Here is a 22,356-nt window from a genome sequence, read left to right as displayed (position 1 = left end):
CGTGGTGGTAAGTAGTTGGATCCTACACCCTCCACAGGACCTCCCCGTCCCCACCTCGTTTTCTCTCCACTGGTACTTCCTGGAATCTTCTCCCTCCTTGTCTCAGGGTCTGCTTCTGGGGACCCCAAAAGGAACAGGTGGTCACAGCATCAGCCATTTACCAGGATCTGATTATGCTCCAGGGATCCCCAGAAGCTTGACATGAAGCCATCGAGACCCTAGTCACTCTGAAAGGAGGGGTTCCCAGCCACACTGGACATGTGAGGACGCTAAGGTTTAACGGTGCCTTGACAGGGGCCCAGGCAAGTACATTGGAATCAAGATGGGCTCTTCCCGCCATATCTGAGGTGATGCTCTTAAGAGCAGGGACTGGAACTGAGTCTGAGCTGCCTCTACTTACCCCATGCTGAGCAACCCAGAGCCCGCCAATGGGAGGTGTTCGATAAGCATGTCCAGCCAGTAAACATTGAATTCCCACTACGGCTAAATAAATCCTTTTATATGGGTTACCTAACATCGTCATTATCATAGCCCTGGGAAGTAGCTACTGTTACATCATCCTTATTTCATAGATGAGGACCCCAAGGGGGAAAGGGACCCATCCAAGGCCACATGGCTGATATTGAAAGTAGCCGAGTCCTTCTGCAATCCACAATAGGGACGGATGACGGTGGCAGAAAAATGAGCCAAAGGAACAAGGCGGGAGGAGGAGAAGCCAAGGCTTACCCTGCTGGCAGCTGGTGCCAGTGCATCGGCCCGTTTTGGAATGCATCTCTGTCACACACGGGTAAATGGGTCTATTCCCAATGAATTATCTGCTAGCCGGCAGCTCCATCCAGCTGCTCATTAACACAATAAAAAATTATCAAATGAGCCTTCTGATCCCCAGTCCCAACTACATAACTTGGAAACAACTCATTAGTAAGTCTGATCAAAGTCTGGTTGTGTGATAATTAGAAACTATGGCCTCTTCCTCCAGGCTGGGGGCTCATAAACAGCAGGTGCATGAGCTTTATTTGGGTCGGACCAAAAGCCTAGACAGATCCATTTCCTCCTAATTTACACCCATTTCAATGGGGAAAGCAGTATGAAGCTGTTTTTGCTCTGGGAGACCCACTGGCTTCGTGTCTGCATCAGGCAAGAAGTGAGGGGGTGAGAGGCATAGATTAAAATAAACCCATGAACTGCCCATAAGCCAGGATGGACAAGCCCCTTAGCGAGCAGGCATCAGTGCCAGGTCCAGGGCTGAGAGGGCAGTGGAATCCCTTATTGTCTCATTGAGGGCCCCACAGCAGCGGTCAATGGGAAAGGGCAGTATGGTCATGGTTGAATGTTGGAGACCACAGATGGAACTGACCATCCAAAGATCCCATGCGCAAAAGAGGGTGGGCAGTAGGGAGGTTCAGCTAGAGTACCAGGTGGTTCCTTCATTGAATCATTCAATAAATATTTATTGAGGACCTACTACATGCCAGCACTGTGCAAGGCATGGGCATCAGAAAGAAGGTGAATAAAAAGACAGTGCCTGCCCTTAAAGATCATACAGGCCAGTGAGGAGGATGGTCCATCCTGGTGGAAAGTAAAGTTCAGAGTCAGGCATGGGTGTACCTCCTGAAGAGGAGAAGTGTGGGGGCAGAGGCCAGGCAGAGCCGAGAACAGAAAGGTCTTCATCCTCCCAGAATCTCTGGAAATAGCCTGCAGATCTGGAAATGCACCTTGCTGATCCAGCTATGGCCTCCAAGGCCTGTCTTTCTCCTTGCCCTCAAACTCTCATGTACTGGATATTGGCGCCCAAGAACAGGAAATCCTAGGAGAGACAAGACAGAACAGGATGGTTAAAGCATCCTCTACTCCAAAAAGATGCATCTCTGATTTAAAAGGACGCCCGTGTCTGGGAAAACACAAGCCCTGCCAGAAACCAGGCCATAAATCATGAGTGTGCCTCTGTCCCCAAGGTCTCCATAAAGCACAGCTTTTGCCAGCTACCTTCTCTAAGGTGGGGATTTATTTGCCATTTCCCAAGCTGCTGCTTCCTGGCAGGCTTCATAAATGTCCTTTGTGTCACCTAAATATTCTCTCCTAGGCAAATAATACAAAATGGTGGGGTTTATGCTCTTACCTCCTCGTTGGTTTCCATCACCCAAAGGGGCAGAAATTCTGAACTCAAGGCAAAGTCCTATTCTTTCCCATAGCAATACATCCCCTGCCCTTGGGCGTCAAACAAATGGACAGAGTTGACCTCAAAATTCTAATGAATACGATGGCATATAATAAATCTTCCCATGATTTCTCATGTGCTAACTGAACTAGAAGATTTCATACTTGGTCTCTCATCTTCACAGGAGGCCAATGGGATTTGGGCTACATCCCATTTTACAGAGGAGAAAACTGAGGCCAGCTGCATGAATTGTCACTTGGCTTTTGCTTTGCACAATGATCTGACTCCTTGTAAACACTCAACAGTAGCTGGGTGTTGAGTATCTCTATGCCCCAAAGACTTTTAGACATTTGATTTTCAAATATACCTGTTGGTCAGTGTTTCAGTGTTTCTGACCTCTCTGCTGCCCTTCACTCTCTTCCACAACTGTTATTTGCTGCATGTTCATGATGTATGATGTCTGGGCACAAGGCAGCATCTCCTCTGATGCTCACAAGCCCACCACCCCTGTCATCCCACCTTACAGATGCTGTTCTAGAAAGATAACCTGAACTGTGGGGCACAGATGGACCACAAAACACTCACGTAGAATGGTGAAGCATCAGAAACACTAATTAAGTAAAATATTAAGTAAATTATGGTGCATCTGGTGGATGGGTCAGTACTTAACACTGGGTGTGGGCTGGGGGACTAGACCGCAGCAAAAAGAGAAAAAGAAAGAAAATGTGTATGAGCACTCAGTGATGCAACTATTTGAAACTCACAATAATTTTTTAAATGCTTAGGGAAATAAAAAGTGCTGAAAGGAGTACACTAAAAATTCAAACTGTGGGTGTGTGGGGGGGCAGTGGGTCTATGAGGGGGAGCACACCAAACATATATTTATAATGAAGCTCTTCCACTTCTAGAATTTGGCCTGTTGGCATACATAGGATTGCTGTATTTTCAAATGAGCTGGTCCTGAGGTTACCCCAGGTCACTTAGGGGGTGGAGTGGGTAGAAGGCAGTGTAGCACAGGCTGTGTCAACTACCCCTCACTCCAATACAAGTGCCACTTCTGAAGGACAGGTGGCTGGCTTCGTGGCATCTAGCCAAGCTGGTAGCTTCCCACTCTGGTCCAGGCTTTTCCAGCTGCAAGGCTGGACTGGACCTCACCCACTGAGCTTTGGTCTCCAAACTGGAAAGCTAAATAGTTCCCCTTCCCAAATCCTCTGAGCCCCCTGAGCCCACTGACCTTGTGAATCTGGAGAACAGGATCGTAGAGCTGAATACGTTTTAACAGAGGAAGGGGGAAGCCTTTTGCCAATTTCTCTGGAGGTTGAGGGACAACATTGAGAGAGATTTGTTAATAAATAACAATTACAGACAATTTTTGAAAAAGACTTCTGTGCAAACTCTATACATAGTATATTCTCATTTAATTATCACCAAAGACTGTGAGGTAGATATGATTATTACTCTCGTTTTACAGATAAGGAAACCAAGGCACAGAGTGGCCAAGTAACTTATCCTAGGTCACACAGCTAGAAAGGGGCAGAACTAGGATTTAAACCCAGGATGGCTGCCACAGGAGCCTGAGCTTGCAGCCATGAAGCTGCATGGAAGGAGTGGTAGGTATGAGGCAGAATACACTCATGATAGAAGCTGTGGGCATCTGCTCTCAGCCCTCCACCCTCATCTGCTTTCTATTGCAGCCAAATGAAGTAGAGCCTCATGGACACAGGGTTTATGTCTTTGTGCTTTATTTTTTGACTAGGGAGTTGACGATTGACTCAGAGATGTGAATTCAGAGGTGGGCTGCCTTGTGCTATCTATATTAACTTGGTTCTTAGTCTTTCGATTGCCACTTTAGTGTGTAGGGGGCACTTCTGTGAGTCTCTCCTTCTTTTAGAAGGAGTTTTCTGGGCTCCAAAGAGCTGTCCCAGTTCCTAACCCTCATTAATCCCTTGGAGAAGATGAGTTTGGCTTCAACACTCCCATTGCAAAGACAGGCCACTGATGCTCACAGAGAAGTGACTTGCCCAAGGTCTCATAGCCTTCAGGAAAGCCCTGTTTCCCAACTCCAAGTCCAGCTCTCTTTTCCCCCAAAAGTAGTGTCTACTCTTAACTGGGAAAAATCCATAGTGATTCTTACCATTGACTTCCAGGTAGAGGGTGTTGAGAAGGTAGTAGTTGAGCAGCGCCTCTAGCAGCTCCACCTGGTGGAGAACAGGAGAATGGCACATGTAGTCACAGTGTTCAGCTGGTGGTCACATTGATCGCAGTGTTCCCCACCTGGCAGACCGACCACACATGCCATTTTGGCCACCAGTAAACCCACACACAGCCACCCTGAAGGTGAGCTGTTCTGTACGTGCTGGTATGGCAAAAGGCTTGAACAAAGTAAATTTCAAACAGATACCTATATCATGCTACTGTAAGATAAAACTATTTTGAGATATACGCTTGTCTGTGAGCAAAAGCATAGAAAAATGTTGAAAAACTACACACCCAACCACCTTTCCTCTAGGAAGAACATCAAGGTTTGGCTTAGCCTTATTTTAAGTATTCACTTTTTAAAAGTGAGTGTTTTCCTAATTACTTGTGTAATAAACAAAAATTAAGAAACACAATTTTTAACACTCACTACATGGCAGGTATAGGACTCAGAGCATTATATATATCTGCTTCAGTCTTCACAATAACCCCTTTAAGTGGACATCAATGTCCCCATTTCACAGATAAGAAAACTGAGGCCAACAAGGGGCTTGTTAAAAACCGGGCAGCGGGGCCAGAATTTGAATCCAGATTTATCTGAGTCTACAGGTCTTGCTTTTTATATCCATGTTCCAAAAACCTGATGACTAACTTTTTTTGTGAATATTTTACATATGTTTTACATTATAGAACATTTTTACATGCCATACACAGATATGATATTAGTGTGTCATTATTCACCTTATTCTCTAAAAGGAGTCATCCTTTGGGGCCCTGTGGGCAGTATCTCTCCCCACACTTTATGTGTTTATTTCCTCTTTCATAAGGTACTTAAGGGAAAGTCTGGGGAGAGGAGAGCTGGGTGAGGGTGGCCAGAGGAGGTCAGTATCCCTGGGATGGAAAAGAGGGTAACAACTACTGCAAGTTAAAGTCTTCCCATCTCCTCTTCGGCCTCTGAGAAGCAGCTGCCATCACCCCATCTTCTCCCTTTTCAGAAACTTCCCCGTGATTGCTTCAGCCCACACGGATCTTCCTATTCTCCTTCCTCCTTTAATAGGGGGCCATCTATTTCACCACTTCTTCATCTTTGTGGAAATCATCTCTTGGGTTTTTTTTTTTTTTTTTTTTTTTTTTTGTGCCTACCAACCAATTCCTCTTGTTTCAATAACAAAGCCCCTATTTTCCCCCTGGAGGACGCTCCTTTCCAACTCCAGTGCATATTGTTGGGGACTACAAATTCTGGCTCCAGGAAACCCATCCTTGGCCAATTGGCCTTGTCAAATTTCTGGCCACACTAATTGGCTAAAGAATGGGCACATGGCCAAAACTAATCCAAAGAGCTAGCACAGGAATTATTTTATATATATATATATGGTAGGTTTAAATAAAATGAAACTACAAAAAATTTGGGTGGTTTTCACCAATAGGTAGAGAGATTTTTCTTCTTTTTTTAAATCCTTACCCAAGGACACTTTTTTTTTCATTGCTTTTAGAGAGAGATGAAGGGAGAGAGGAAGAGGGAAACATCAATGTGAGAGAGAAGCACCAATTGGTTGCATGTCCCATGTGCCCAGACCAGGGATTGCACACCTGGACCTGAAACCTGTACACGTCTGGACCGGGAGCGAACCCGCAACCTAGGTATGTGCCCTGACCGGGAATAGAACCTGGGACCCTATCAGTGACAGGATGACACTCCAGCCACTGAGCCACACCAGCCAGGGCTGTAGAGAGATTCTTGAAGCATTAATTTGAGCACCTGGATCCAGCTATGCCTGAAATCTCTAGCCTTAGTTTTCTTTGTTGTTATTTTGTTTTTTAATTCTTTGATTCTATACATTCCTCTTGTATGTTTAAGCCATTTTTAGTTGACTTTCTGTTCCTTGAAGTTAAAAGAACTTGGTCCAATAGAAGATTTAATTATATATTGTCTTACACTGGGATGCAACTTTTGCTTGGGTAGACAGCTGCTCTTCTCCTTTTCTATTTTTTACTCTAGATGCTACAGCATTGTTTAGTAAACACTCTGAATGAGTTAATATCCCAACCAGTTCGCAAATAAAAATGATAATAACTTACATTGAACACTCCAACTTTAGATTCCTTCAGTTCCAATTGTATCCTGTAATGAATCAGAGACAATTCAGAAATGTGGGAGTTCCCAGAAGGGAGGAGGCACAGGCTTGAGAAAGGCCAAGGACAGGGCAGGGGTGGGAGTGAAAAAATGGCTGAGTAACCAAAAACAGTGATATAACCTTATTGGGAAGACTCGAAGAGGGGAGGTGGGTAGTGTAAGAAAGCTCAATCTTTATCACTTCAGCAAGTCAGTATAGCAGATGTCTAAAATTCATAAGTTAAGACAAAGCAGTATTAGTAAATTCTGTAGAAGTTTATAAGTAATGGGGGTTAGTTGGAAAGGAAGTTTGTAGAAGCAGGGCTAGTTGGGCAAAAGAATTTGGCCAACTGGGCTGTAATTTAAATTTCCCTCTCGAGTGGTGGGCTCCTAACACCGACCGGAGCATCTCCTCACATCCCCATCTCCAGCTACAGAGGATCGGCTACAGGGTCAGAAGGAGCCACCCCAGTTGAGCGCCCCCAAGTGGTGGGAGGCTGACTTACTTGTCTGGCTTCAGGAACCCAGTGATTTTGCTGGCGTTGAAGGTCAACACGGCGGATACATTAGCGGCCTGGAAAGAGGGAAACAGGTCTGAGTGTACAGGAAGAATAATTATGAGGACCTGCTGTCTTATCTAAACAAACAGCTCAATGAATTAATGCAGGGACTTATACTCTAGACTATAGATTCCCAGAAGGCTTATTGTAGGTGAACTTGAGCTTGAACGTTTTTACTTGGAAGTGTTGACTATGATAGCAATTAAACTTTGAACAGACTACTAACAGAAAGTGTTGAGTACCTATCCTTGGAAATCTCTAAAGGGATCATTTCTAGCTATCTCAAGGCTAAGATTCAGCCCTGGTAATAATAATAACAATAAATAATAATAATAATAATAATAGATTATGTTTTAATTTAAAATATATTTGATTGTAACAATTTTCATAACAATAATAATAATATCAAATTGCAAGTATAGCATTTAGGTGCAATTACTCTTCTAGAGATTTGTCTTGTTGAGTTTCAAACCTAAAATAAAAGAGTAAAATTCTTCATCTAGTGAGCAGGAGCCCCAAAAGACTTAGAATCCCTTTTTTATTAGACAGGGTCCATCGGGAAAGGAGAAACTCAATATTTAACTCAGAGGGAATGTAATGCAGGGAATTTGTTATATAAGTGATGGAATTGCTGAGAAGCAAAAAAAAAGAGTTGAAGAGGCAACTCAGAGATTAATTAGCAGAGGCAGGAAGCTGCTTCTACCCCAAGACCAAAAGAACAGAGGGAGTTGGGGTTATGGGAGCCACCATGGAGGAGACACAGCCACACACACACACACACACACACACACACACACACACACCAAGTCTCTAAAACTAAGAGAGGAAAAAAATACTCTGGTTTCTTCCTTCATCCTGCGCTCCATCCTCCTGACAGTGCCTTCCATCCGCTGACCTAGCTGGAAGTCAGAGTGCAGAGGATCCAGGGAAACGTGGTCTTTGGAGGTCGGATATAGACATGGAGCAGAGAACAGGTCAAAGACCCCTATACCCTCTCGCTCACAGTAGCCCAGTCTCACTTATTGGGAGATACATACATTAAACAAATAAGCCTGCAAACAGCTACATAAGTATATTTCTAATAAACGTAGTGAAGAAAATACTAGGGTGCTACAAAAAAGAAATGACAAGGGGCCTAAGGTAGATTGAGGTAAGGGCAATGAAGAAAGGCCTCTTTGAGAAAGTGACGTTTAAACTGAAATCTGAAGGAACTAGATAGGCGGTGAGTGGCGGGAAAGCAACAGGAAAAAGGAGCAGCATCCACCAAAGCAAGCCTTACCACACCAAGCTGAAAGACTGGCTCCTTGTCAGAGCTGGGCAGGAGCACAAAGGCCTCAATCTCCATGTAGGGAGCCAAGGTCAGGTTCCCAGGGCTGAAGTTCAGTTTGGGGGCAGAGACCACTCTTCCCTGGAGCTCCAACTTCATGTCAGGGTAGCGTTTGGTTAACTGGGGGCAGAATGAGGACATGATGTCAAGGGAATGAAACATACAGGTTTGCCAGGAGAGCCTGGAGGGAGTCAGATAAATCTGAGAACGCTTTTCGGTTGATTTTATTTCCATAAGATGTTCTGTGCCTTCTTCTCTTAGTGGTATAATGGGACATCTTTCCACGTCAGACATACAGAGTCTGCATCCTCTATTTCACAGCAGCCTTGTACTGTCATGATCCAACCCTACTGGGCATCAGGTTGTCTCTAAGGTTTGCCATTATAATGACCACTCCCCATGTCCCCTTGGCTTTTATTTGGGGGGATACATTCCTAAAAGTGAAATTAACTGAGTCAAAGGGCAGGGATATTTTTAAAGCTTTCTGACAGAAATGACCAAACTCTCCTCCAGAAAGGTCTGCCCAGTTTTTTCCACTTCTCACTCTTTCCTGGGCATGGGTAAGAACTATTGTTTCTGCACACCGCCCTCACAGGAGGGTAACTATATGTACACAGATCAGACACTAATGTTTTTGGAATATGACACAACCAGATTCTTCCATTTCAAGTGCCCATAACTTTCTGTTTAACTAGGGGTAGGTACTAGATTTAATTTGCGGCAGGACTGACCCTTTTTGGGGGGACGTCATGAAAGAACAACAGTCCCATGTGCCTTTTGATTATGCAAATATAAAACCTACATCTTATTGTAAAAGGGAGATGTTTAGAAAGTTGAGGAGGGACACCTCTTTATTAAGAAGGTGGGCAGAGTTGCTTCTCCGTTCGGTTGAATATGATGCAAGCAGGAAGGGGGAGGGAGAGTCTGCTTCTTGTTCTGGGGGAAAAGTGATGTTGGAGCCAGGATGCGGCCAAGGGCCCTCCAAAGCTAGCCGAGGCAACATGGCGCAGGTTGGGCTATTGTGGGGCTTAATGAAGAGAAAGAGTCTGTAGGGAGTGCCTTACAAAGGACATAGCCCAGGCACTACAGGAGTTGAAGTTTAAAAAATTTCTCACCATTCTAATTCCTCTGAGCCATCATCAAGATTTCAACCTGTCTGAGCTGTGTTCTGGGGGGACTCAGAAGGCTGGGGGAGAGGGCAGGTGGATTTCTGTGGGATTAAATGAGGTGCTGCACATGAAGAGCTTAGCCCAGCAATGACAGAGCCACGAGGCTGTCCACTGCAACATGGATGTAGCCAGAGACTGGAAACAACCTTCATGTGCTTCCGTGGGAGACTGGATAAACAAGCTGCGGTCGATCCATACAACGGCAGACTGGTGCCCACAAAAACAAGAGTGAGGAAGATCTTTATCTGCCTGTATGGAACGATCTCTCGGTACAGTAAGGGAAAAAATAAGGTACTAAATGGTGTGCATAATATGCCTCCAGTTGTGTAAAAAAATGTAGGGGAAAGACACACAAATTTGTTTGTATATACATAGCGTTCCCAGAAGGATGTGTATGTGCTGATAATATTGGTAGACTCAGGATGGGAACTGGGTGGTCAGGGAACAGGGGTAGAGAGGAGACTTCCCATTCTATAGCCTTCTATGTCATTTGAATGTTGAACCATGATAATTTATTATCTGGTCAAAAATAATTTTTTTAATTTGTCAAGAACAGTGTCTGGTCCCTTGTATGCCTTCTTTAATTGATGTTATTAATTAGGGTGCATGTGGCATTCTTTGGGATTCTCAGATAGCACCAATAAAAGACTGAGCAACCTAGATCCCGGGAGACCCGGGGCTCAGGCCTGTGCTCTCTGGGCTTTGAAGGGAAGAGAGTCCCAAAGCCTGCAGCACTCTGGCCTCCCCTGGGGGGCTCGTGGCTGGTCTTTTGACTCTTGTGCGAGCTGGGAGGAGCACGGAGGTTTTAAAGAGGAACCCTGGAAGGCTAGCCTGCACCCACCAAGGGCTGAGGGAAGCCTTACCCGGGGCACGAAGGCGCGGAAGGACTTGGTGGTCAGTCGGATGTTAGAGGTCGGTGGAACCTGCAGTAAAGAGACACAAAGAAGTTTTTGGGTGCTCCTTCTGGAGCCGAAGACCTAAGAGAGAGGTGATGGTGGGGCGGAGTGGGGGTGTGTAAGGACTGGACATTCTTGAATGCCCAGGGTTACCATGGCAATGATGAGATGCCTGTCCTGCATTGAACAGAAGCACATGAGTCTGCAGGTACTCTCTGCTGTCCTTGGGGCACAGGTGACATGTGGGACTGACTTAGGGGGTCCGTGAAGGTAGGCTATGCAGTCACACAGACCTAGGTTTGGCTCCTGGCTTTGTCACTGTGTGGTCTCAGGTCACTCCCGTCACCTCTGAGCTTCAACTTCCTCACCTATAAAGTGGGTTAGTAAGAGTCCCCCCCTATCAGGTCATTGCAAGGGCTCAGTGAAATGGTGGGACCAGTGCACCTGGCACAAGGCCTACCATATAGTGAGTTCTCGATGAAACAGAGGTATATGATCTTATCCACAAAAGAAAAGCCTTCCCCACAGGGGGATGGGCGAATCAGATGTGATGAGGGAAGGAAAAGGCCTGTGCATGTGTGAGAAATCATTCGAACGGGAACGTGTCACTCCAGTCATCCACCAGATGGTCCCCAATTTATTACCAGAGGAAATTGGATGATCCAGATCAGACCACCCTGTTTTGCCCCCACCATCCTGACATTGTTCATGAGCTCCATGAGCTCCCAGAAATAGTCTTCTGAAATCCAGAAATATTAAAGAAAGAAATAATAAAAATGTGATCCACTATAAAATTTGGTATCCCTTATACAAAGCCACATTTGAGAGTTGTTTTAGAGGCAAGTGCTAGAAAGACTTTGTCTCGCCTTTTCCCCATGAATCACTAAATTATGTACCCTTTTCACTTGAGTTCCAAGGAAGCTCCCAGACAGATCTTTTATTTAAAAAGAAAAAAATCAATTTCTGGGTTGAGTGTCCTAATAATTGTGCTTTATCTTTAACTTGGACTTTACTATTCTATGTAAGTTTATGCATTTCATTCACTAAAATCTTTTTAAAAAAAAACATTTACAAACCATCAGAATGAGAGCAAATATGAATTAGAATAACAGATTTAGACTCAGTGGGGGCAGGGGGACTAGACAAGCAAGCCACAAAGTCTTTCATAGTTGTTATAAGAGAGAAAGAACTTTGATTTTTGAGCTTCCTGGCAGCCAAAGTGAAAAGGGAAATTGTGCTAACATATTTTTCCTGGTCTTGATCTTTTTTCATAGTCATAATTTATGATTTCACTGATGTAAATGGGGTAGAAAGGACAGAAGCATTATTCTGTCACCATCCTCACCATATCATCAGTGATGGAGAAGTTCAGGTACCCTGCCTTGTGATATACTCGGCTGGCTGTATTGAAGACATAATCAGAGATGGCAAAGTAGACCATTCGATTGTGTTCCTCAGGAATGCTCATGACAGGTGCAAGGAAGTCAACTGAGGAGCGATGATCACGGTTAAAAATTTCAGCCTGGAGAGAGAAAATAAGGTCCATTTAAATCTTTAAAGTTTATCCCAGAGCTAGATATCCTCAGCTACACAGCCTGATGAGGGGTCACTGGCTAGAGACACTGCCTGAAACTTCACCAGTAAAGACATTTTCTTTTAGGTCAAAGTGTTGAACATCCAAAATTGACCAGAATCCCTTAATAAAAAAAACTCACCAGCTTTGGTATATTAACCTACGAAACCTGCTGGCCAGACCCTCTGATTGACCTCATCTGAATGGTGGGCAAAGTGAAGGGGAGGAAGAAGAGGTAGGGGAAGTTACAAGGCCTAAGTGTTTTCAGACCTTGTAAGAGGATCTTGGCTTTGGGAACACTCCCCACTGCTCCATATTGCCCTGCCCTTGACACAGCTGGAACCACAGGGAGATGAGGACAGATCTGAAGCCAGTGGAATAAGAGGCTCCAAGAAGGAACTAATCCTGAAGGACAAATGCCATGCTGAGGCAGGACCCACCCAAGCCCCTGCCTCAGGACCCTCACCTTCAACATCACATCCAGCATTTGGGCTGTTGTCCGAGGGGCCTCCATTAAGCTGTAATCGATGCCAGCAAAACTATCGATCTTTGTTGTGACTGTGAACCAGAGGAGAGGCAGAGTTAGGAGCCAAACACAGAGAAGGGATGAGGGGTCTGATGGACCTACACTCCTGTGACTTTCTTCAGAGCCTCCTGCCCCTCTGCCTCAAGACCCTCCACCCAGCCCACCCCTGGGGCAAAAAGCTATTTCACCAAGAAAGAGACCAGCTGGGTTCTCTTGTCCCACTGGTGGATTAGTTATGGGGGCAGTGGGGAAACTCAGCCTGGGACTTGAGTGGATTCCAGGGACACACACACACACACACACACACACACACACACACACACCGAGGGCAGGAGGGACGCAGGTCTGGCAGCCCATTTACACCTGGAGCGTCATGTCAAGGAAGCCACACAGTGGGGAGAATTCTCTAATTGAGGGTATTGCCTTCCAGGTTTACAACTGAGGCCTTGATCTTAAGAAAACTGAACTCCTAGCAACACAGACCAAATAACCAGGAAGGTCAGGCATGTCCAGAGGGCTCAAACATGTGCCCCTACATGGAAAACCAGGCCCCGGTCTCTGGCCAGGAATAGGAGATCTATGTCTCAGCACCCGGTTGCCTGTGCCTGCCTTGGCTTCCACTGGAGAGGGTATAGGGGCCTGGAGGCCATGCTATCAGAGGACACCTCAGACAATTTTTCAGGCACTGTCCTTACAAATTTTACATGTGCACCCTAGGTCTAGAGCCTCCACTTTTGAGGGATGTGCTACGTATACACTTAACATTCAGGCAAAGAGGTTGGGTGAGGTGCCTCCTTCCCTAGATTGGCAATAGCAAAGGGGGGCAACAAGCCTACATGTCCAGAGTCTGGGGTCTTCTTATACAAATGAAGACATGTCTGTAGGAGGGAATACTACATAGCTATTAAAATGAGAGCTGTTACAACTCCCCTGGAAACTGACAGGATCTGATAATGCTGAAACTATACATACTCCGGGAGCCTGCAATTTCACTGCTAAGTACAATACAAAGACATGCCTTAAGTGAACTAGAATATTCATAGCAGCACTGCCCATAATCGTCTGAAACTGAAAATGCCCAAATGACTGTCAGCAGTAGGATGGATAAATAAATGGAACGATGCAGTGTAATCCTGCACAGCAAGAATGAATGAACTCACTACATGCAAAGCTATGGATCAAACTCATTTTAAAGTTGAACAAAGAAAACCTTTGTTTTTGATAAAAGACTTTAAATACTGCAGGATTCCATTCATGTACAAAATGCAAAACTAACCTTTGCTGGTAGAAGGTAGAAGTTGGGACAGTGGTTACCCCTGAGTGGTGGGTAGTGACAGAAGGAGACACAGGGGCTCTGAAAGGCCATCATGCTCTGTGTATTGATCTGGGAGCTGGTGTCTGTATGTTCAGTTTGTAAAAATTCTTCAAGCTGTTCACTTATGATGTGAGCACTTTTCTGTAGGAATTAACTTCCACAAAAAAGTTTTAAAAATGAGATCAATTTATATGTGCTCATAGAGAAAGATCTCCAACATATACAAGTTACAAAAGGACAATATCTATACTGAATAGATTTATATGCATTCAATATTATGCATATACACATATATTCATAAACAAAAGGAATACATATGTGAATGTATATTTATATGCTAATGTATATATATGCATTCATATATGTATATTTGTATATGCAAAGATAATCTCTAAGAAGATACACCCAATACAGAGGTTACTGCTTGGGAAAAATTTTGGGAAGAAAAAGGGACTTTTAATTTTTACTTTTTATTTTTATACTTCTGTCCCACTTAAGGTTTTATAAGATATGTATATGCTCTCATAAGAATTAATAGAAATCAATTGTCCCAGAGGGGTGCCCTACCTGGAAGAGTTTGGAGATAAGGCTGTAGGTCAGAGGTGACAGATTTCTGGACAGCTTCGCAAATCTGAAAAAGATGGAAGAGAAAGCCTGAGTGAGTTCTCTGGCTCTGGTCTGACACTGTGCTAATTGCTTTAGTCACATTATTTCACCATGTTTTGCCCCCAGCTTGCACACCAGCTTAGCAACCTTGGGCAGATTATTTGTCCCCTGCCCCTGCGTGGCTCAGACGTTCTTACCCTGCTCTCCAATATTCTTTGGAATTTGGACTCAATCTGGTTGTGGAAGAGATTCAGCAGCCACCTGGGGAATGGAGCACAGTGGATGGTCAGCTGTACGCCAGGGAAAACCAGGCCCCGGTCTCTGGCCAGGCCAGTGCCCGAGGGAGCCCTCCCTACCCCATCCTGGTGCCCTGCTGTGTTCTGTAGTCCCAACTCCCTGCAAACTCACTGATTCAGGGCCTCTGGCACCCTAGTCCCCTTCTGGGCCCCAAGCAAATGCCACAGATTTGGGGGAGGGGCTCAAGAATCCACGCTTTCCTAATCAAGGACACTTGACTCAAAGAGACTTGCCCACGGGTTTGTATATTTTTCATAAACGCTTCTTTGACCAAAAGCCTTTCTGTTCCTCCAGTCGCCAAATTTCATTTGACTCGTGGTAGTTCCTGAAGTTCTTTTGGTGCAAACATCACACCAATACTCCTGACTTGAATCTGCATCTGTTCATCTCAGCACTGTCCCGAAAGAATGACTTCCGAGTTCCTGTGATGTGCTCATGCATCACACCAGGACCTTTATGCTTGTCAGATGCCAAGTCCCTGGCTGGCTGGACCTCGGGCAGCAACCAGGGGTCGAGCTGGCCACTGACCCAGTGGTGACCTACCCCAAGTCTCCCGATATGTCCACCTCCACGTCTTGGATGTGGCTGCTGCAGCTGGAGGCGTTGACTGTTGGTCTCCCAGAGGGCTCACTGCCCAGGATGAGGTTGACGGAAATGGTGATGCCCTTGACCCACAGGTCAAAGGAGCCATGTGTTCTCCTGGGGGTGATGAGAGAAGCAAGGATGGATTCCTAGACTAGAATCAGCCACCATTTGTGGAGCGGGGTGGGGGGGCGGGCGGGAGGGATATGAAATAGAAAGCTCAGTTCTCACCCCCAAATAACTGAAGCTGGAGCAAAAATTTAATTACAAAAAATTATTTCAACTATTTATTATAAAGCAAAGATTTATTACAAAGAAGACCATAAAAGATCTATAAGAAAACCTGGGTTCATTTGTTTATAGTTGAGGATGGGCAAAGGCCTTTCTAGGCAGGATCCAACTCTCAGAAGCCATAGAGAACCCCCAGCACAACTAAAAACTTTCATGTACAAAGTAAAAAGAAAAAAAAAGGCATCGTGAGTGAACCAAAGAGCTAATTTCCTTAACAAGTGAGCTAATATATGAACTAATTTCCTTAACATACGAACTAATTTCCTTAATAACACAATGCACAAGGTTATACTAATCAATAGGGAAAGGGCCAAACAACTGAAAAGAGCAAAGATGTGAACAGGAAATTTGATTGCAAGTGAGGATGTGAAATTATTAAAAATAAAAATCACAACGATGCCAGTTTTCACCTATCAGATTGATAAAACGTGGGGAGTTTTAGTCTGCAGTGCTCATGAAGGTATGGGCAAAGAGAAGCCCCCGGCACTGCAGCTGCGAGATCACCCCTGGAACTCAAATTTGTGGGATCTCTTCTAATGACATACAAATGTGTTTGGCCCAGGCATTTGCCTTCTATGCCTTTATTTACTCTGTGGCTCTTCTGGCCAAGATAAATGTGTGCGGCAGCTCACTGAAGTGTCACGAGTAATGGAAAACAACCTACAGGTCAACTGGTAGGGACAAGTTCAGTGAGTCATGGGCACCTATGCTATGTAGCCTTTGAAAAGAATAAGGCAACAGGTGGTCTAATCTACCATGGAATGTTACCCAGAAAAAGGAATCAAGTGCTGACATGTGCTGTAATGTGATGAACCCCGAAAATATTATGCTAAGTGAAAGAAACCAGACACAAAATGTCACATATTGTATGATTCTATTTATATGAAGTCCCGAATAGGCAAATCCACAGACAGAAGGCAGACTGGTCATTCCCTGGGGGAGGGGGAGGGAGAGGGGGAAATGCAGAGTGACTGCTTAATGGGAATGGAGTCATCATTTGCGGTGACAAAAACATTTTGGAACTAGATACAGGTGGTGGCTGCATAACACTGTGAAGGTACCAAATGCCACTGACTTGTATACTTTAAAATGGTTAATGTTATGTTCTGTGAATTTCACCTCAATAAAAATATTACACCAAAAAACGGTTTAAAAATGAGGTAACCTTCACATGCTCCTATAAAGAGATCTTGAATACACTTCAGTGAAAAAAGCCAGGGAGACCTGATTTCTTTCACATAAATTGAATGAATGCACATATATAGGTGACCTATATGCTGAGCCTCTTTCTAAAGCATCGTTGTCCAATAGAAATATAACGTAAGCCACATTGGTCATTTAAAATTTTCTAGTAGCCATGTTAAAAAAGGGCAAAAGGACATAAAAAAGCAGGAAATCGTACCTTTTGTGACAGCATGGATGGACCTAGAGATTATTATGCCGAGTGAAATAAGCCAGTCAGGGAAGGACAAGTACCATATGCTCTCTCTATAAGTGGAATCTAATGAATAAAATAAACTGACAAACAAAAGAGAAACAGAGGCACAGATACACGGAGCAGACTGGCAGCTGTCAGAGGGGAGGGGGCACTGAACGAAGGAAGGTAAAGGGATTTGCCCGAGAGCATATATGTATGTCCCACAGACGCAGACAACAGAATGATGACGGCCAGAGGAAAGGGAGGTGGCAAGGGCAAGGGGAGATGGGCAAAGTGGGGGGACTGGGGATATCTATAGTAGTGTCAATAGTAAAAATAAAGTTTAAATAAAGGCCGAAAGAAAGAGTAATTACTTTTAATTGTCATTTCAGCATATAAGCAATATACAACTATTAATGAGATTTTTTTATGTTCTTTTTTACACTAACTCTTCAATTTGGGGGGTTTACACTTACAGCAGATCTCACTTTGTACCAGCCTCTTTTCAAGTACTCAGGAAAACGTGTGGCTAGAAGCTACTACATTGAACAGTGCGGGTCTGAAGTGGAAATATGGTCAGGTCACCCAGAAGAGACCAATTTGAGTTGAACTGTGTCCCAGCCCCAACTCATACGTTGGAGGTCTAAACCCCAGTACTTCAGGATGTGACTACGTTTGAGACAGAGCCTTTAAAGAGGTGATTAAGTTCACATGAGGCCCCTAGAATGGGCCCTAATCCAATCTTACTGGTGCCCTTACAAGGAAAGGAGTTAGGACCCACAGAGGGATGGCCATGTGAGGACACGGAGAGGGGGAAGTCATCTGCAAGCCAAGGAGAGAGGACTCAGAAGACCCTGGACCTTCTGACACCGTGACTGGGACCTCTAGCTTCCAGATGTGTGAGAAAAGTATATAAATTCCTGTTGTTTAAGCCATGAGTCTGAGATATTTTGTTACAGCACCCATGCAGATAAACCCATCTTCCATCCAAGGACTTTGGAGGTTCCAAGTGCTATTTGACTAATGGCCAATAGGAAGATGAGGTTGCCTGCCTGTGCTGGGGTAACTCAGAGGTGTGTGCTCCATCCATCCTGTCTCCAGAGGCTCTCAGGAGTGGCTTCCTTCCCTTCCTGCATCACTTCCCCAAAGCCCTATGGATGCTTCCTTAAATCACTTCCCAGGAAACTCTTGCCTTGGTGTCTGCTGCTGGGGTAAGCCAATCAAGAAAATGCAATATTATCTCATTTGGCTCACCCACAACCCCATCAAGGAGGCAGAAGATGGTGAGATTGGTCCAAGAGCCAGGACTTGGAACCTGGGGGAGTCTCTGGGCTTGAGCTCCTTCCATTCACCATGTGGCCTTTTTGGTGAGCTAGGAACTCCTTGGGTCCAAGAAGAATGGGACCAAGGCCAAGAGCCAGAGAGCCTGGGCGTCGAGCCAACTTACAGGAATGACTTGCGCACCTTCCACTTGCCGTGGACCCGGATGGAGGAGTCGGAGATGGACAAACTCAGACCCTGGCCGGGAAGGGGTGTCAAAGCCGAGCCCAACAGCTCACAGCTGCGGATGTCCAGGCTGAGGAGAGAGACACAAAGGGTGACATCAGCCTCGGCCTGGGTCCAGCCTCAGCAGGGCTCTTGCTCTCACCTTTGTACCTTCCCCTCGGTGAGGACTGGACCAGCAGGGCTGCTTCAGGCAGATGTCTGGTTACCTCCACTTACCGCGCACCTGCTGTGTGCCCAACACTAGCCACGTAGCCATGTAAGCACCTGACATCAATTGTGTCACTTAGGCCTCACAGAGGGGCCAGCACTGTTCTTCCCCTTTCACAGAGAAGGAAGTAGACACTCATGAAAGGGGAGCCCAAAGTCACAGACTCAGGATCAGAGCCCACGAATCTTATGATCCTGGGTGGAATCTGGAGTAGGGCCCATAGACGCACCCCTCTGGGTTTGCAGATCCTTCCCCCACCATCCCCTCCCTTGACAGTTAGTGGGGGGTATCAGATTCAGAGAAGGCCAAGGGCAGTTTGAGAAAAGATACAAAAAGGCCTGAGGGCAGCAAACCAAGATGACACATTATTGGGGGCTATCACTGGGAAAAGAATGATCAAGTTCCATTTATTTGCTTGGTACATAGTAGGTGCTCAATAAATGTCTGCTGATCGACTGAATAAAAGAAGGAAGGAAAGAAAGAAGCTATCAGTGGTAGTGAGCAGGAAGGGAGGGGGTTAATGAGCTATGGGCTCAATTGCCTTCCTTTCATTGCCTGCCCTTCAAAAACTGCCTCTTGCCTTTTTTTAGCACCAGTTGCTTGCATGTAATAATCTTTTGAAGACTTAGCTCAAATGCCGCCTCCTCTGGGAAGCAATCCTTGACTCCCCCAGATGTACAAACCTCAGCTCTAAGAGTTGGACTTCTGTGTCTGAAGTTTAAGGTCTGTCTTCCCTTATGGACTATATTCAGGTGTCAGACCAGAGCCTGGGTTATTATTATTACTTAGAGGAGGGTGCAGTGTCATCCCCATTATACAGATAATGAAACTGAGGCTCGGGTCATGTAGTTAGCATGTCTTCATAAATATTCATTGCATGAGCGAATAGAGGGGCCCAATTCCCTCCTAGAACTTCCCTCTGAACTCTGTGAGGAACAATCCTACTGTCTGTCCCAGAGGGGTCCTGACCCAATCCCGGGGCTCTCCCTCTCTCCAGCCTCCCACACCTGCCACCTTGGGACCCCAGCAGAAGGGAGCCCCACCTGGTGAACTCATAGTGCCCACGTCCAAGATGCTTGATCTTGAAGTCCCCGTTGAAGTCAGGCAGTGTAATTTCGTGCAGCTCTCTCTGCAGGGCCACCAGCCCCTCCTTGGCCACTGTGGACAGGAAGAAGTCAGACTAGTCTGCCTGTCTTCCGCTCCTCCAAGCCCTTAGTGGCTTTCACCTGCCCTGGGGATAGAGGCCGACTTCCTTATTACCACTGATTACAGTTATGGGTTATTGAGCCCTTCTGCATACCAGGTGGCTTGAGCAACACTCGGAATGTCACTGCGTTGTATGTGGCATGTGCCCATTTTAATGGATGTGGGAACAGAATGCCCGTGTCAGCCACTCCATGAGGGGAGAAGGGCTGCTGGGTGCTTGTGTGGGCCGTTCTCCTTACTGTCTTTCACAGCGTCTAGCCTGTATAGGAGAAACTAGAAGGATTTTAGGACTAGAGTTCTTGCTTTGGCATCTTTCAGCTGGGGGATCTTGAAAAGTCCTCCACTTTCACTTTCTACATCTGACAAAATGCAATGATAACACTTTCCTCATTGGGGTGTGTGAGGATTAAAAGAAATTGTTCAGACCACAGAGGGGCTGGGAGGATCAAAAGCAGTCCTGGCTTGGTTCCTGCCCCACAGCAGGCCTTCAGTCAAGGCCGGGAACAGTGAGGCGGGTTTATATATTAAAAATACGGAAAGGACCAAAGGTCCAACTCTAGAGGATCCATTAAAGAAACATGGTACATTTATGTGCCGAAAGAAACAAAAGGCAAATTTTGTCTGATTTAGGGTTTCAATATAAACAGGACCTTCTGTTTGTTCTGAAATATGAAGGAGCAAGGATTCTTCACTCAAGGAGAGCGTGTGTACACCGGTGACCAGTGGTCTGCATCTTTCCAACTTATATTCCTCCCTTTAGCAAATGCATGTGCTAGTCCCTGTGCCAGCATTCTACCTCCTTATCTCTCACTACCTCCCACTTATCTTTTCTACCTCACCTCACCTCCTCCAGGGAGACTTCCCTGATTACCCTCTCTCTGCCCCCAGCCAGTCTGGGCTCCCAACAACCCTACCTGAGGGAATGTTATTACTCCATTTAATAGATAAGGCTATTGAGGCCCCATGAATATGAGGTGCTTCCCTTGATCAATTACTGTGCAGAGCGTTGTTTAAATACCCCAGATCCCTTGACCCATGGATGGATTAATTCTGAGGCATCGTCTTAGCATCTTTAAAAAAATACTCCTATTTTTGTCCATTCTTTAAAATGGAGGTATAACATACATAAGGTACCTAAAGGGTGCTAATCTTAAGGCACTGCCTTCTTTGCCTCTCCCACCTCCCGTTTCCTCTCCCCCGTGGTATGTCCTGGAATCATCTCCCAAACTAGTCACTTCACCCAGTCCTTGTCTCTTTTGGCTGGTGGGAACCCAGCTAAGACAAGCAAGTGCCTGAGGGGCACAGTGGTTGGGTGATGAGGCCAGAGTTCAAACCAGGACCACCTGGCAGGAAGGTCCTCATGGCCCAAGAAGAGTGCCCTGTCTGCGTCCCCTGTGTACCCATAGCAACCTGGTGCCAAGTGGGTCAGTCAGTCCAGCTGACGGCCATCGCTTCTTACCATACTCCAGGCCCTTATCTGTGATCCTGGCAACCAGGCCGGGGTTGGCACCCAGGGCCCCTGCGGAGGATGCGAGCAGCAGTCCCAGTAGCAGAGAGGACAGAGCCCTAGCTGAGGTCCCCATCCTGGATTCCCAGTGGGTGAGCCGGGTCTGTTTCATGGACGGGCTGGGCCCAGCTTCCTTAAGTAGCTGCGTGGGAGAGCTGGGGCAGCTCCAGTGTAGGGACGGGTTCCTGGAATCAGGACGGGAAGGGAAGGCACAGGGGCTGGAACCTGCTTGCGACACTGTTGGGGTCACGTGTCATACTTAGAAGCCTGCTGCTGCCATCCGGGGTCAGAAGGTAGATTGGCTGGGCCCCAGGTGGCAATATCTGTCCACCCTTCGTTCATTGCTAGGAAGGCCCCGTTTTACGGACCAGGAAACTGGGTTCAGAGAGGCCGTGTCGCATGCTCAAGATCACAGACCCAGCAAATGGCAGAGCTGGGAGTTTGGCGCCATCCAGATTCTCTCTTCTTGATACTCAACGCTGTTTATTTAAACAAGAACCACCATTATCCCCGCCCTGCCATGGGGAAAACAGGCTTTCTCAAATCTTGGCGGTGGTATAATTTTCCGGAAGGTAACTTGGCAAATCATTAAACACCTGCATGCCTGGTAACCCAGCCATTACCCAATTAAGTCAGCGTACAAATATGCCACTGCACCAAGGTGTCCGTTGTTGTGCTACGTGAAGCAGGCGAGGAAGGAGGGGGACCCAACCTAAAGCGTCCGACACTAGTTAAATCAACCATGATGCAGCCATTTAATCAGAGGCTGCAGAAATCAATATATTGCCTGATATGAACAGATAGTCACAAAAGGATGGTTTCTAATGGCACTGTATAGTGAGGTTCTGTTTCTTTGCTCCATTCCCATGTTTTCCAATCAGGAAGCAGTTAGGAGAACTTGTC

At 45.8% G+C, this 22,356-nt stretch overlaps 1 protein-coding gene across 1 annotated transcript; it reads right to left on the bottom strand.

Moving 5' to 3' along the window:
- Positions 1-1,430: 1,430 nt before the first annotated feature.
- On the bottom strand, positions 1,431-21,661 carry LBP (lipopolysaccharide binding protein). Its single transcript, XM_090286393.1, has 15 exons — positions 21,406-21,661; positions 19,784-19,898; positions 18,474-18,602; positions 15,280-15,435; positions 14,637-14,700; positions 14,401-14,464; positions 12,459-12,550; positions 11,765-11,941; positions 10,387-10,446; positions 8,307-8,474; positions 6,974-7,041; positions 6,434-6,476; positions 4,293-4,356; positions 3,393-3,469; positions 1,431-1,807 (listed from the first exon to the last, which is right to left on the bottom strand). Exons 1-15 carry the CDS (start codon positions 21,563-21,565, stop codon positions 1,763-1,765), a joined length of 1,482 nt encoding a protein of 493 aa, XP_090142519.1. The 5' UTR covers positions 21,566-21,661; the 3' UTR covers positions 1,431-1,762.
- Positions 21,662-22,356: the final 695 nt, after the last annotated feature.

Source organism: Furipterus horrens, unplaced genomic scaffold (genome assembly GCF_987537825.1).
Source record: "Furipterus horrens unplaced genomic scaffold, mFurHor1.1.pri manual_scaffold_8, whole genome shotgun sequence".
Taxonomy (NCBI): domain Eukaryota; kingdom Metazoa; phylum Chordata; class Mammalia; order Chiroptera; family Furipteridae; genus Furipterus; species Furipterus horrens.
This window is presented reverse-complemented; position numbering and strand designations above follow the sequence as displayed.

What these genes read in the sequence shown, in the direction of transcription:
- LBP (XM_090286393.1), bottom strand. Translation starts at nt 21,565, where the DNA reads ATGAAACAGACCCGGCTCACCCACTGGGAATCCAGGATGGGGACCTCA. An exon ending in AGATAAGGGCCTGGAGTATG is followed by an intron (nt 19,899 to 21,405) that starts GTAAGAAGCGAT and finishes TCCTGTCCACAG; the next exon opens with TGGCCAAGGAGGGGCTGGTG. An exon ending in GGGCACTATGAGTTCACCAG is followed by an intron (nt 18,603 to 19,783) that starts GTGGGGCTCCCT and finishes CTCTCTCCTCAG; the next exon opens with CCTGGACATCCGCAGCTGTG.